Here is a 16,676-nt window from a genome sequence, read left to right on the forward strand (position 1 = left end):
GGGACAGATGACAATCTATGCAAAGTTTGGCAAAAATGTTTATCTTCCTGAAGACGCGGAATTTTACTTTGTTTATGATGGATCACAACAGAGACACATTGTGATCGCAGAGCGCACAGAGGACAACGTGCTGCAGTCCAGCATTCCAGGTGAGGTGGCCCCTTAACTGGCGGTGAGACATCTGTCGACAAGCATCTTTCCTCTTGGATGTGGGCCAGGAAGAGAACAGGAGGAGAAGCTGAAAGTGCTCCCAGACCATGTGCACCAGTGTGTGTGTGTGTGTGTGTGTGACATTAGGAAGAACACTTGCCCTGTGTTATCTCACACCTGAGGTTCTTTATTTTCTTTCTACAGTTCCATCCAGAGCCTGATCTCAGCCTGGGTAGCTCATTCCGCTGTCTGTACCCAGCTCTCAAGGGTGGGTGTGCTTTGGATGCTGTCAAATGCAGGAAACACTATACCTACATATCAGGCCCAATGCCAGAGATGGCTCAGGAAGAACTGGATGTGACACAGTTTGTCTTCCTTTCTCATAGCCCTGTGATCACCTATCTTGTTCTTTTTTGGTGGCTGTGCTTCTCTGTCCATCTAGAATCTTCATTACTGGAGCTCAGGTTCCAGAACTTTTTCTCTGCACTAAAACATGTTCACATTTTGAAAGGTGTGATTTTCCTAATTGTTTTCACCAAACATGATGGTGACAGATGACAAAATATCCATTTTGCCTGTTATTATGTGCTTAAATATCCCTTACCAGCAAAAGATGCTTTGTGTTTTTATTGAGATGTGGCTTGTGGTTTGTGTACCTAAGGGGCATCAAACTTTAACCTAAAGGTGGAGTTAAAAGGCCATAAGCTGTAGGACAGTGTCTTACTCTCTTTTCTCATCACTGTGACAAAGATGTGACATCTACAACTTAAAGGGTTTATTTAGGCTCACAGGGACAATCCACGGTTGGCTGGGTCTAAGGCAAAAGTAGCATGGTAGAAGGGTCTGGTGGAGAAACACTGCTTGGGTCATGGTGGGCAGGAAGCAAGATGGACTATAGAGAAGGAAGGAGCACAGGTGCAAGATGGACTCTTTTAGGTCACTTTCACTGACACTCCCCAAAAGTGCATGAGGCTTTGGGGGACATTTTAGATGTAAACCATAACAGACAGGGAGCTATTTTTTTTATTTGCTGATTATCCTTGATCATAGGTATCAAGTTGTATCATGTAAAGGCTCTTCATATTTTCTTAAAGGTATGATTGGCCTCTGTTTGAGGCAGAATAGCTTTTTTCTTAAGTAGCATAGCTGCTACAAAAGTACCTTGTAGAAAAAAGGTTGATTGTGAGTGTGTAGACAGTGTAGACAGTGAAAACTGTAAAGATGAATGACTACTCTTCAGCCTGGCCTGGTCATTGAATTAATCTGTTACCCAATTTCAGAGACTGTAAGAATTTTAAGCACTTTTCTTTTGGGCTCTGTAATCTCCTTCTTTCTAAGAAAAATAAGTCAAACTTAGTTAAGGGCACATAGTTTCTTTGGGTCTTGGTCTCTTTTTCTCTGTCCTTTTGCTCTGCTATTTATGATGATGACTTTGGTGTCTTAGTTTCCCCCTTATTCCTTAGTTTTTTTTAAAAATCAAGACTTGAATAGAGAAGGCATAAAAATAGTCACTAAAGTCTGCCTCCCAATGTCAAAACTGGTTTTTGTTTTTGTTTCTTGTTTATTTATATGTTAGAGCAATCCTCCTTCTGTGTGTTACAGAAAAATTTTAACTGAGTGTGATGGTGCACAGCTGTAATCTCAGCCCTCTGGAGGCTGAAGAGTAAGACTGTAAGTTCAAGCCCAGCCTGGGCAACTTAGTGACTTAGTAAGATCCTGTCTTAAAAAATTAAAAGGGCTGAGCATGAACTCAGTGCAAAGGTCCTGGGTTCAATCCTCAGTACTGAAATCAAATCAAAATCACCAACAAATAATAACTTTTCTCATCATCTTGACAGATTCCCTGGAGGTGAGTGACAGTCTATTTCCAAATCTTAAATGTCTCTGGTTATAGCTTTCCCAGTGAAACCGGTGTTTAGTTATCCTGGGTATGTGTACTCTGAGGGCAAATGGTGCTTCTTCACCTCGCCTTTTGAGAAGTCAGTGTGACCATGGCAGCGACTCTCTTTTTGTGACTTGAAATGCTCTTGATCCTTGAAACCCACACATCAGAACCTTTGGAGACAAGCTTTGGAGAATAAGGCAGAGGCTGTGTGACTTACAGTCATTAGGGCTCTGCTTAGAGAAAAGGGAATGCCATAGGCCAGTGAGAGATAAATGACTATTCCCTGTTGACTTGTGATTATCAGAATTACAGCAGCGTGAGCCTGCTGATATTTAGAAATTCTGCTGAGGTCACCTGAAAATACACTTGGGTATAGAAATTCACTAAATTTGGCAAAATGGAAGACTGAAGCAATAAACAAGAGCATAAGGAGAAATAGAGAATATGATTAGGTGACCAATTACATTGGAAGTACCAGTGTAGCATCCATAAGACATAGAAGCTATCATTAGAAGGGGGCATGGAACAATATATTTCTGTTTATTATTTTCATGCAAATTTATATATTTGCTGAATATATATAAGGTGTGATGGAAATATATGGTGTTTAAATTTAATTTTTGTTGTTGTTTTTTTTGAGACAGGGTTTTGCTATATAGTCCAGGCTGTTCTTGAACTCACTATGTAGCTCAGGTTGGCCTTGAACTCATTCATGGCAATCCTCTTGCCTCTGCCTCCCAAGTGCTGAGACTACAGGCATGTCCACCATACCCAGCTAAAAGAAAGACATGTTACCATTAATCTCTCTCAAAATACTCTCCCATGATCCACACACATTTCTCTCATCATTCTTGCCACTTTCTGAAGCAGTTCTGGAAGTCCTTTCCCGAGTGTTTCGAGGAGTTGTGATAAAAAAATAAAGTGAATGTTGCTAGAAGTGCTATTCAAGGGAAAGGTGGACTCCTAACAATGGTATGGTGTGCTTTCATCCACCTTGTCCACCAGGTCTGGCACCATGTTACTTCTGGCTCTTCCCCAAAGTCAGAATGACCGTAAAACATAAATGGTTTGCATTGATTCAGGACATTGAGGCAGCCATGAAGACACTTATGAAAGAATGGCGTAGGAAGGTGTCAGGAATGATGGGATAAGTGTGTTCAAAGTGACGGGATGACTGTGAGGGCATTAATGGGAACATCTTTTACTGTAATAAATTTACAAGAAACTCACTTTTTTTTTTATTGTACTGTGTGTGTGTGTGTGTGTGTGTGTGTGTGTGTGTGTGTGTGTGTCTGTGTGTGCATACATTTTTTTTTTTCCCTGTTTGGTAGTCCTCTCCCTCATCACATTCAGACGAGGTCTTTGGGGTTGGGGTGGACTTGTGTAATTTTGTGGTGCGATCTTATAAAACTGTTGCCTAAGCAACTGGGTGAAACTGCATGACTGCAGAGGAAATGGTGGAGCAGTAGCGGGCAGTGGCCCTTGGACAGACCTGGATTCCGGGGTTGGAGTAGAAGTAAAGGTGCCCTTGTGGCACATAACTGTGTGGTGACGAGAAGAAGAGACTGGTAGTGCTCAGTGCTCACAAATTATTGTTTGAAAATCAGGAGCCACTGACTTTAGAGCTGGGGAGGGCTTTCACTGGGGACACAGAGTGGCTGCATTTCCACAACATGGCGCTCTGAGGAGAGCCATCCGCCCAGCAGTGCTGTGGGGGGCTTGGAGTCCTCCTGTAAGCGTGTCCCACAGACTTGAGCTGAACTCCTCTCTGTGTTCTTGTGTAGGCCACTGGCTACAGGAAGCAGTGACTGTGTCTGTGTGCCTCTGCTCAGAAGGTTACTCCCCAGTGACCATGGGCTCCGGCTCGGTGACCTACGTGGACAACATGGCCTGCAGGTTGGCCCGTTTGCTGGTTACCCAGGCCAACCGCCTCACAGCCTGTAGTCACCAGACCCTGCTGACACCATTCGCCCTGACAGCAGGCGCCCTGACTGCATTGGATGAGGAGCTCGTGATGGCGATGACCCAGCTGGAGCTGCCTTCGGGGTGGACTGTCCTGGGAGACTCTTCACCAGAGGGTGGGTATGCTCCAGAGATTGCAGACATGTCATGTCTATGTCAAGTGCAGACACGCCTTTCTACATAATGTCTCCTTCCCTGTAGAGCGTGGACCGGAGCCTTGCTGCTCTGGGGTTGGGTTTCTTGAGGTCCTGAGCCACCCTCTCTGGTCTGGTTTCTGCTGCTCTTCCCAGGAGGTACTGGGAAGGTGGAGGTGAAATGCTTTGCCTAATGGTGATGGGACAGTCTCTTTGTGACAGGCTCCTGAGCCACTGGCCTTACTCTGTGACTCTCCTTCCGTTGGCAAGTTTTCCTGTTGTGGCAAGGGGATATTGTTGCTCTGTTTCCAAATAGGGAATAAGGACAAAATTGAAGTCAGTGGAACACTTAGAAAAGATGCAGCCATGAGAGAAATGTAACCGATGAGCTGATGCCTTTAAAGATGTCAGCATCACCAACAGCATTTATTTTACATTTGTACTTTGAAAGATTTTAATTGACATATAATTGTATATATTTATTGGGTGTGGTGTAATAATTCCATGCATGTACATGATGTGTATTTATCAAGTCATTATCATGGAAATTAGCATTTCCATTTCCTTAAGCACTTTTCTTTGTATTTCTACTAACTCTTAGGGTTACTAAATGTAGAATGGACTGTGATTCTCAACTACTTATAACACACAGTGTGTGAACAGAGCCGTAGGTAATGTACATAGCCCTGTACTAGGTACAAGGCTAATTTGTCCAATACATGTTTCTTATGAAAATTACAGATTGCATACTTTTGTTGAAAATACAGATTTTGTTTTTATTGAACACAATGTACATTATTACTGTCTTTATTCCCAAGATCACAGTTTTGTGGTTGAACAATGCTATTTCTATGATTTTCTGCTTTCTGGTAACTTCTGGTTACAAGTTGGCTTAGACTTGATCATAGGTAAGATTAAATACATTATTTTAGGTGAAAGAGTATGATTTTTATATGTAGACTTACATGACTCTACACCATGATCAGAGAGGAAATCTATTTTTTTTTCCATTTAACCAGAATCATGCTAAAACTCTCCTGAACAGATAAGGCTGTTTTTTATTTTTTAAGACTTGGTTGACAGAAGTCTTAAATCTTGTCTTGAGTTAAGCCACGCAACAATCCTGTGTGCTGTACTTTGCTGGGTGGTGGCTCATTGACATCTATAATGGAGTGACACCTAGAGGGTCTGTTCTGTGCACCGTCATTCCTGAGGATCTAGTGAAGGAACGTGAGCTACATGGGGCACTGCAAAAGTGACAACTGAAGGTCTTGGCTGCACCGTGCCTGTCTCCTGTCTATGTATAATATATATGCTCTATGATAATGTTTTCTGCATAGGTATTGATAGATGATGTTGTATACATGAATATACGTAACACACCTATATCATGTTTTCTGGCAAAGGAACTTCATTTTAGTAAGTTTCTTGGATTTAAAAAAGCTTTTAAGCTATAATGTTGGGCAGTATTTTGTTTTTTGGAAAGTATGTCCATTTGACAAAGACACCAAGTTTTCACCATTTGCCCCAGTCCCTGTCCTCAAGTCCTGAGAGAAGAGCATCAGGGCGCCCAAAGGGGTGGAGCAGAGCAGGAATAGGGCTCCGTCCCTGGCCCTGTGACCCGCCTCGGCACCTTCTCGCGTCTGCGGAAATCCCACTTCTGCTTCCGCAATATTACAATATGGAAGGTCATGGAACTTTGTAACTGCACACGAATAGCTTACACTCAAAGACTTCAAAGTGAAATTCATGTTACTTTTATGCCATATTTATCTTTCATGCTAAAATGTGCAAGTTGAGATTCCCTAATATTGTAGTCTGTGGGTTGGCAATAGCACAGGTTGGGAGTGTGTTCCCCCATACATTCACTGCAGAGCTGTGGAATCATACAGGACCGGAGGACACTGGATTGATTGTCAAGGTGTCTCTTGTTGGTATTTTCATGGCTACTGGAAGATGCATTCTTGTTTATAGAGTCTGTCTGTGGTGACCTTCAATTTACCTGTATCCTTGTATCAGACAGATTTATGTCACCAAAACATTTTTTCTTTCTGATGCTTCTGCCAATGTTTACCTAGGGCAGATATTTTTTCAAATTGGAGTAAGTTCTTTACATGGTGAGACATGGTATTTAATGGAAAACCAATTCTGGTGTTATAGTTACTAAGAAAATGAGCTCTAGAGTCAGGGTTACACCCTGAACTTGCTGCTTCCTGCCTATGAGATTCAGGCAAGTTCCTTTAATTCTGTGCCACAAAGTTTTAATCTCTGAAATAAATCCTACTAGCACTACCTCAGTGGCTTGTTCTGAATATGAAGTTAGGAAATAACATAGAAGCATTAGAACTGTGTGGAAACATACAAAGTTTCTCATGAAAGTTGACCTTTTGTGTGTTTGTGAATGGATTTCCATAGAGGGCATCTTTTGTGTGTTATATGTACATCTATGGAAAACAGATTACCATCTGGAGAAATGAAGCTGCAGGTAATGATGAAATTCTGGTGCTGTAAACAATTCCTTGAGCCTTTCTAGGAGTTTTCCTAGAATATCTCCAAAAACAGTCTATAGTACCTGATGTTACACTTCTTACAGCATAGACTTGTGATAAAGCTTCTCTACAATGTTAGTGTCAAGAGACACATGAACTCCTGCTTCTTAAACCAAATTTTACTGTAGGATTTTATGTTGTGTTGGGGGATTTGACTCAGTGACCATGCGTTTAGATTTCCATGCCCATCTTTTCATACCCAAATTCTCTTGTATGTGCACACTGTGGCTCAGATATGGATAATGGCGGATTTCAGATGGGTAGGCCTTAGCAGATGTATTTGCCAGGGTACTTTTGTCATAATTATTTGTTTTAAATTTGAGATATTTGTAGGACAATGGATGCACCTGGAAAATACAGTGTTGCATGAAATAAACCAGACACACAAGCTTAAATAACAGATAGTTATCTCTCATCTGAGTGAGGCAAAGTACAAACAAAGAAAATAATAAAACATGGATAGAAAGGGACAAGGGGGCGGCTCTCTTGCAATAGGGAAGTGGTCCAGGGGAACAAGGGTGAAAGGTGAGAGGAGAGAAGGGGAAATAGGAAGAATAGAGATACGCCATGTACAGAACCCTAGTAACCCTGATTAATGTAAACCCTGAATGTCATAGCATGAACTGGGACAAAGAATAGCAAAAAGGAGATGGGGAACTAGCAGAGGAGGGGCAGGGGAAAGCAAGGGGAAAAGGGATAAAAAAAGAAAGAAGCTCTATCCTGTGTACCTGTAATTACTCCCAAGATAGTTGTAAACTGCATGAATTGCAAATGGGTACTAATAAAAGAAATTTAAAAATTTCTTTTAAAAACCAAATTTGGCATCTAAACAGGCACATTCAAATATGAATTCTTCTTTTTTTAATTTTTTACTTTAGAAATTGTACTGTGTACAGGAGAGAGCTAAAATTTTTGTTGCACGGAATAACCAAGTAATTGGACATAAATTAATCATTTTCAGTTGGAAATAAATAAGAACATTTGACAAATGGCTAACACAGCTGCTCTAGACCAGCTGGGTTCTGTTAGGTTATTACAATGTACACATGCACTTTTGTGCATATAATGAGTCATTTTCTATTCAAATCTATTTGATCAGATACTGCTAATTTTGAATTATTAAGAATATCTTTGTACTTAACTCCTATAGTAAACTTTAAGCATTTTCGAATATCTTCTATGCTCAAATTATTCTAGCACACACACTTTACTGGTTTTACTTGTCTTTTAGGTAGATGTATTGCACTGATGGAATAAATAAAGGGTGAGGCCTGCTGCAAGTTAGGTAGCATTAGTGGGAAAAAGAGTGTATTTTCTAGTAGTTATTTCTTTTTTATGAAACTTGTTTCTAAATTTATTTTTAGCTCACACATAGAAACATAGAAATTTTACATGTGAATCGGGTACCATATAATGTTTCCATGGATGTATGCATTGTGTAATCTCTAAATCAGATTAAACATATTTATCTCCCCAAACATTTATCACTGCTTTATGATGAAAATTTCAAACTCAGTTGTTCTAGCTTTCTTTTTCTTTTTTTTTTTTTTTTTTTTTGCAGTATTGGTCTTGTACATTATGTTATTGTCTGTAGTGACAGAAGCACACTAGAACATCTTGGTCCTATCTAACTTAGTAGCTAATGGTCATCCATTCTTTCCCTATGCCCCTAGGCTTCTAGTAACTACCATTCTGTTTTCAACTTCTATGATATAAATTTTTTCTTTTAGATTCCACATATAAGTGAAATCATCCAGTACTTGCCTTTCTGTAACTGCTTATTTCAATTTGATCTATGTTGCCACAAACACCATGCTTTCATTCCTTTTTATGGCTGAATAGTGTTCCACCGTGTATATGGATATTCCACATTTTCTTTATCCATTTGTGAGTTGATGGACACTTCAGTTGTTTCCATTCCTTAGCTCTGGTGAATAGTGCTGCAATGAGGGTGGGAACGCAGATATCTTTTCAACATACTGATTTCATTTCCTTTGAATATTTACCTAGTAGTGGGATTGCTGGATCGCATGCTAATTCTATTTTTAACTTTTTGATGAACCTCCATTCTGTTGAGTGATTATTGTTTCTCTTAGTATATGCTTAAAAGGCATTTGAAAGCCTCCTTAATCATTCTCGTTAAAAATTCTTTGTTGTCCATCTATTTGTGATTTCTTTGGGTGTAAGTAGGTATTACCGAATGAGTATTAATTCATTTTGATAATGGCTTTGTTGAAGAGACTAGTTGAATACTTAGTGTGAAACATTCCTTGCATTTCATGGTCAGTCTGACAGTTTGTCTTCTATCAGACCTTGAGAGAGTTATCAGGAAGGCCTGGGGACCTGGAGACGGGCCAGGGTCTGAGGAAGCATCACATCCTGTAAAGAAAAGCAGAGCCACCTGCTGGCCTGCATCTTACCCATCATTAGTCACAATGCAACTTCATTATGTGTTCAAGGGAAGGAAATATCCCAGATTTTATTTAATTTTCAAGCATCCACGAAACTGGATTTCTATTTTATAAAATTAAGCCCATTTCTTCTGTGAAATAGCTTTCATGGCAGAAGCTACTGAGGCCTCTCCAAAGTCTCATTTACAGTGAAACATTGAGTCGTAATACAATTATCAACACAGTTCTACAATCTATCAGTTTTGTTTTAAATTTTTTTCTCAGAAATCAGCATAATGTTGACAATTAGGTTAACTGGGATGAATATTCTACTGTGCACATGTTATGTGTTGCTGCTCAGATGACCTTAGCGTTGGAAGCCTTCCCTTTCTGTACAGTGGAACCACTTTCTTAGCTCTGTGTTCTGGGAGCAGCACAAAAGCTGGCCTTGGGCAGGCGATGCCATCCTGGTGCAGCCCCAGGGCTGATGGCGTTTCTTCTGTAAACATAGCGACTTCTCTCCCCGCCAGTGGAGAGGTGGAACTGGTTCCAGGCACAGATTTTAATTAAAGGATGAAAAACCAAACCCGAAAGATCCATTTCCTTAAAAAAATACACAAAAAGGGTCACATATATTTATAAACTTACATGTAGCAAATTGGCAGATTGAAGACTTTTTTTGCCAGAAGTAAATTATTATTTTGAAAAATGAATTTGGACTCTTGTCCAGTTGTCTAGGCAGAAGTAGTAGTTCATGTGATCACAGGTCTCCTACAGGCAGATGTTCTGTTCATTATGGGAGATGTGGGGATGTGGGATTCTTTGTGTTACTAACCAAAAAAACCATAACAAATACTGTTTTTGTAAAGGTGGCGCCAGGAATTGAATATGCAGGAAAAATATTAAAGTCTTTAACAAAACAAAGACTTATCTGTTAGATTACATTTTTAAACTTAGAAAATTCAGCTTTCCTCCTGCCTTCCTAAATGACTGTGTATGTGGAAGAAATTTGAAGGATAAGACAATCAAGCTTCTAGAATTTTTCTTTGGGGCTGTCTCAGGCTTAAAGTTAAATACCTGGTATGTTTAGGAAGCTGGCTTCTCATTCTGTATCTATCTGGTTGGTTGAGGAGATGCCTCCAAAGATGATCATTTGGTGTAACTGGCAGCACCCAGGGAAGACAGCTTAGAGAATTTATTATTTTTATTATGGGATTGCAAAGATCAGATTAAATATGCTGTATAATTCATAAATAACATTACGATAGGCTTAAACTTGAATCTAGAAATTAGAGAAATGATTTATGAGTTGCAGGGTTATTTTGTAAAAGAAGTTCAAGTAGGGTATATTTATTTGCCTAAAAGCCACTCACAACATAATGAATAGGGACTTAAAGAAAAAACAGAAAACCTTGTCGTAATGTAGTGCTACTATGAAGGACAGGGGCGGTTTGACCTCTTGTGAATAGTCTTCGTGAGTTAGTACCCTGTGAAGAACAGTGTTTGTTTTTATGTGTTTTACAACTAACAAGGGACAAAGAAGAGAAGAGGCCAAAAGGACTTTGTAAAATAGTTTTATGAGAGGTTTTATTCAACAGCTGTTAAAGTGTGGCTTGATTCCCCAGTGTTTGTACATGGGGAGTTTAAATAGCAATTTTAATACCTCATCTTATCTGCAGGAAAAACCAGTAAGTGAGAATTAACAGTTCATTATGAAGAACTCAGAGAGAGCTGGCAATTTCATGTGACATCTAAATCTTGCTTCATGCTGCACAGTCAGGAGCTTGGCCTGTCCTCTAGGCAACAAAGAAAGGGAATGTCGGCCTGGCAGGGTTTGTCGGGGAGGATATCTGTTTCTCTTGTTTTGGGATAGAGAAGAAAGAGATCTGTAATTGGTTAAGAATCAAGATTTGTGTAACACTTCACATGGGGCTTGGCTTGTGTTTCTATCCTTGAAAATGGTCTGTTGGCTGCAGAGACAGACGCTAGAGCAAGGCCTTGGAGCAGGCCTTGTTGATTGGCCAGGCTTCACTGTGTTCTGGGTCCTACCGACCAGGAGGGCATGCCGAGTCCAGTGCCTTGCTACTGCCGGTGGACCTTGTGTGGACGGCAGACGTGAAGCATCACCAGCAGAAACACCAGTGGGTAGGAAACCCATAAAGGGGTTATTTCCAAATACAAATTTCTAGCTTCCTTTTTCTGTTTTGAAATGAATGCATTTTGGGTAACAAGTGATTTGGGGGGTTGGTGTGTTTCTCTTGGAGATACATTTTGAAGCAGCCGTGTACACATCTAATTTTATTTTCTATCCTTCCTGTCTTCCTGATATGTCTACTGGGACCAGCATCTTCCACCTTTCCTGACATGTAAAGCTGAAATTTTATATTCCTTCAGGTGCTAAGAATGACCGTTGGAAAAGATCCTGTGGTGAATTATTGTGATAATTGCTAAAATTATTTGACAATACTTACTTATCCATCTGTATATTATTTGTGACATTTTAAATTCTTATCCTTAAAATGTTCTTTGTCTCCTAAAGAAGTCTCTTAAGGAGTACAATCTCTGCTAATAAAGAAATAGGAATAAACTCTTGAGGAAAAGGACTTTTGCTCCTTTCTGTGTAAGGTGGTTTCTCTTGTGCATATTCTCTGTTTAAGGTACCGCATTTTAAAGGAGAAATAGCAGCTTAAACTTGCCCTTAAAAATAAGCTTCCTACTTTTGTCTGGCAACAATGGCCCTTAGGCCAGAAGACAGAATTGCTCACTCTCACATCTGGGAAATAGAAGGTAGGGTTTTATGCAGTCAGTTGCTCTCCTTCTATTGTGATTTCCAGGGGAAAAGAATATAAATGGAAGCTTTTACTTTTATACACCCTAGCGTGATGTGCCTCCCAAAGGACTCTGAGCCAAGGAATATTTTGAAGTTCAGCTTTTGCTGGCTGCGTCCCATTCCTGCCTCCCCTCCTCTGGGAGCCCCTACAACGTGCAGGATCCACATGGCAGGTTTCGATTGTACTCGGGGGGCTACAGTTGAATAGGAAATTGACAGCAGCCAAAGAATCACTTACTGCTTCTCCTGAAGGAAAAAGTTAAAGTTCGCTGTTTTCACAGGTTTCCTCGTAGTGCTTGACTGCTGGCAGCTTTCCTTGCACTATTTTATTTAGAACACAAAGAGACATGGGTTTTATAGCTACCAGTCCTTGGAGGTTAAAAGGGCAGTGGTTGAAGGGGAAGAATGGGAGAGACTTGGGGGAGAGGGGCAGTGAAGTGGGGTTTTGGGGAAACTGTGTGTCTCCTTGCAAGGCCCCAGTGACCTTCAGAAGATCCGTGCTGACTCTCAGCTGTGAGCCCTGCCATGGGCATGGAGCTGTATAGACTGAAACCTCAAAATATCTTCTATAGCCCCACCTTATGTTCATATTCCTGATTCCCTTGCCTGTTGCTGTAGCTGTGGCTGTGGTACTTTGAAAGTTTGTCACAAGTTTGTCACAAGAGTGTGTGTGCATACACATGGGGTGATGTATGGAGCCCACATCTGAAAAGAGGATGGAGCCTGAGTAAAACCTGATACAGAGAAGAGACTCCTACCCTACTAGATATCTAGTATGAGTTGATGTTCTCTAAAATTGAAGAATCAATTTTTGGAACAACAGAAGTTAAGAGCAGAATATATTTATTGAGAGAAAGAAAGCTTCTGAGAGAGAGAGACAGAAGGGTCCCAGATGGGTTGCCAAGGATCCTGCCTTTTCTAGGGATTTTTATAGAGCAAAACCATAAGGAAAGGTGGGTCCAAGGCGGGGAAAGCTTGGGAACTCGCAAGGTGGACATGAGGCAGGACAGAGCTATGGCCAACCAATAAGATTAATTGCTCAAATTGATTAAAATTGGTTAAATCAGGGACAAACGGGTGAGTCAGATAGCAAGCAGACATGCATAAAGAACAGTTACTCTTCCTGTAGGGAGTTGGGTTAGTGACTCCTGGCTTCCTCGGGGTGATGGAGACCTATTTAGAACATCAATCCTTGATGTTTATTGTTAAGGAAGTATGTGGGTGCATTTGTGTCATCTTTTGTCTTGAGGCTGGCCTAGTGGAGTTCTCTGTCTCCCCGACAGTTGCAAGGTATCTGGTCTTCTGTACTGGCTCCTTCAAGGGCCCAGCCCTGTCTGACTGCCTATAATGTTTCTGTCTAACTCAGCTGCCTGTAACAATCCCCCCGCTGAAGAAACCTGAACCGCTGTGAGGGAGTAACGTGTGATGGCAGAATTGGCTTCTTCAAGCTAAAGGAGGTTGTAGTTGTGTTTTGGGAGTCAGAGATACTCTACAGAGGGTCTATCTAAAGGCCCTTGGCAGACACCAGGCGTTTTCACGTTGGGTAGGCATGCAGCTAAAGCTGGAGGAGACAAAGCCAAAAAAATAATTAAATATGCATGGGCCAAATAATAGAATAAATAGGATAATTATCAGTATAGTTAACAAAGATATTTACCAAGAGGAGCTAGGAATGGCTTCCCATAAAGAGGATAAGAATAAGGTCCAGGGAATTTAGTCTGTCATGTCGTTGATTTGTCATCTTATATCTTAAACAGCTATAAGATATTTGCAAGAGAATCAGGAATGTGTACACAACATTTGGTTTTTACAATTGCACAAATATCCCCCTTGGTGCTGTTAGAATGTCTAATGCCATCCAATTTTGGAGGACAGCCTGCCTCATTAACTTTATTTCTTCATTTAGGAAAGAGAGACCAGCTGCAGTGTCATTTAAAGCCCACTGAGTATAGTTAGTTAGGGCCTCCTCAATATGTCATATAACCTTTTTTCCTGGGCAAGATTTGGTGGATCCCAGGAATTTAGCATCTAAAAGGAATTTGGCATACTCATTGGTTTTATCTGCATGATGTCTTGGGTTTAGCATCTTCTAGGCAAGAGCAAATTTTAATCAAAGCACGTATAATCAGAGTATGTATACAAAGGCATGTATAATCAAACTAGAGCAGACAGGTAAATTTAGAAACTATTTCTAAGGGATAGTAATTATAATCTATTGACTCTTAGGTCCCTTTATTGATGAGCTCTGATATTTTGTCATAAATCTCTGTAGCTCTAATTATAATTATCTCTAAATTTTTGATTATGAGGATCAGATTAATATATTATTTTGACCAATGAAAGCTCTCTGAAACCTTTATACATAAACAACATGTACAAACCAGTCTCATCAACATTTTGAGTAGTTAGCAACCTGGATATATATATTACAGTATTTAGACAAGATAAAATCTCTCCAGGATGGAAGTTGGGCTTTTAGGCATAACTAAAAGGAATGAGTGAAGAGAAAGTTATCCTACTTACAGCTTAAGCAAGATATTTTTCGGTGACTTTTCGAGGTATGATGCCTGGAAGGCAGGCCAGAGATGGAGAAGGACAAAGAAACGTGCCAATGTCCAGCAGTTGGCTGGTTTTCACCTCTCATCATGATTACTCAGGGCTCCTCCCCGGAGATGACAGGTAGAGATGAAAGTCTGGCCAGAGGGAGGAGGCGGAGTTCCCCAAGGTCCATCAGCCCTACTGGACCAGCTGATAGGATGGGCTTGAACTCTGGGACGTTGGCCTCATTGGGCAGTCTGACCCCTAGTGGTCCCCTTTGCAGGGCATGTCTCGGTGAGGCACTGTTAAGGCAGTCCCTCTTAATGTGGCCTGGCTTGTGGCAGCAATACCAGGTGATTGAACTTATCTAGCTCTTCTTGGAGCCCCAAGAATCAGACTTAAAGTCTGTTTCTTTTAAGGCTGCACAAGGACAAACTAGTTTTCTCTCTTGGTGTTCTCCCAGTCCTGATTATACAACACTAAGGAGGTAGTTTTTACTAAAGCATCAAGTGAACTATCTGTAGCAAAGGTGATCTTTTGTAACTTTTTTTCTAATATCTGGTGTTGCCTGGATAATAAAAATGTCTTAATAATAAATAATAAAAATCTGCCCCTCTGTTGACTTGGGACCGGGGGAAGTATGTTTTAATCAGTGCCTCTAGTAAATGATCTAAGAAGCCAGAAGGATTTTTATCTTTCTTTTGAAAAATAACTGACAATCTAAAATAACTAGAAGGCTTGGTTTTTGTCCTTCTTAGACCTTTGAGAATGTATGCTTAAAAATGTCTCCTGCTCCAATCTCTTGTCTTGCCGCCAGGCCACTTGGGGTCTTGGGTACGGACTGCTTATGCCCCAGTGGGAACTGGTGGTTCCCCTGACTGTTGATCTTCTAGCTGTTTAAAATTAATAATATAAAATTCATCTCCAAATGTAATAGCAGCTTTTAATGCTTCTTATCTCTCATTAGAAGTCAATGTTTGATTTAAGATTAATATTACATCTTTCCAGCCTAGCTTATAGGTCTGAGTAAGTCCTCCAAAGACATGATGTACTTACTTATCAGGGTCATCTGAAAACTTTCCTAGTTCTAGCTTAGTTTGCTTTAGGTCACTGAGAGAAAGAGACCTATGAATGAGGGTAGTCTCATAAGGATTATAATTATACCTTGAGTTTAAATAAGAATTATTTCTTAATGTAGAGAAAGTTTGAACATAAAGTAATTCTGACCATTTTTCCTCTTTCTTACAATATGACTGTAGTTGTAAAAGAACATCATAATTAATACTTCCCTCTGTATTCCATTTTAGCTCTGGGGGATAGACAGGCCATGCACATGTGCAGAGAAATATCAAAAGGACTTTTCAACATGTGAGGGTCAAACATCTTCCATTGTTTCAGAATGCATTCTATAGGAGTAAGGGGCTTTGGCATTGAGTTGTCCATGTCTGTAATGTAAAAAGCAAAGTGTAGGGGTTGACTATCTTTCAGTGCTTAAGAATATATTTCAAAAGATTATGAGACTTTGACATTGAGACACCTATCATACAAAAATAAATAATTGGGTGCCCTTTTCTTATTTATGTTTGATAATGCCCTCAAAGTGTCACCTCGGGTCGATTCCATTCCAGGGCAGGTCGATGCCATTTGGAGAGAGTAGAAGACAAAATTTGGCCAGCCTACCCACCTTTGAACTAGAACACAATTTTATCTTCCCAGGTAGCTCGTGGAATTTGCTTCCATAAGCCTAATTGTGACAGGAATGTTTAAAGAAGGAAGCATAACTTTATAATAAACTTTTGCTTTTTGTTTATTGCAAGAAAGCATATGTGAGTAGCTGGAGCACTTTTCTGGCTGTACTGTGGAGGAGATTCCCCCTGGAGGTAGATACAGGCAACAACAAATGACTTGAAGATATCGGCCCTGGGTCCTTGAGCAGTCTCCGAGGTATTTGTGTCCTCTATCTAATTACCTAGGCAATATTTCCTAGCAGTGAGACATAACTATGTTTTATTTAAATTTTTATATCTTTGAAGCTCACAGGTTAAACATAAATTATCATTTAGTAATCACATTATATGTGTACAAAAAAGGATAAAATCTTTTTTTCTTAGTTAACATATGTAAGACACAAATGCCAGTCATTTCCTACTAGTTTCTTTGAAATGTAAAAGTGGTTATCAGTTGCTCAGCCTAATTTCTGAAAGGAGAGGTAATCTAGTTGCCTGAAAAGTTTAGGGA

General features: G+C 40.2%; 1 protein-coding gene across 3 annotated transcripts in view; it reads left to right on the forward strand.

The window, feature by feature from the left end:
• The window catches only part of Arhgef28 (Rho guanine nucleotide exchange factor 28), a 299,340-nt gene that overhangs the window by 105,893 nt on the left and 176,771 nt on the right, over window positions 1-16,676 (forward strand). For 2 of the 3 annotated variants that reach the window (XM_013158255.3, XM_063258338.1), the window contains exons 3-4: window positions 2-149; window positions 3,820-4,113. In XM_013158255.3, the coding sequence (XP_013013709.1) occupies window positions 2-149; window positions 3,820-4,113 (442 nt within the window). The remainder of the gene's footprint in view (window position 1; window positions 150-3,819; window positions 4,114-16,676) is intronic. The other variant, XM_063258339.1, reaches the window with a different exon arrangement.

This window comes from Cavia porcellus, unplaced genomic scaffold, assembly GCF_034190915.1.
Source record: "Cavia porcellus strain 051 isolate PalLab524CR breed Dunkin Hartley unplaced genomic scaffold, mCavPor4.1 scaffold_11, whole genome shotgun sequence".
NCBI lineage: Eukaryota > Metazoa > Chordata > Mammalia > Rodentia > Caviidae > Cavia > Cavia porcellus.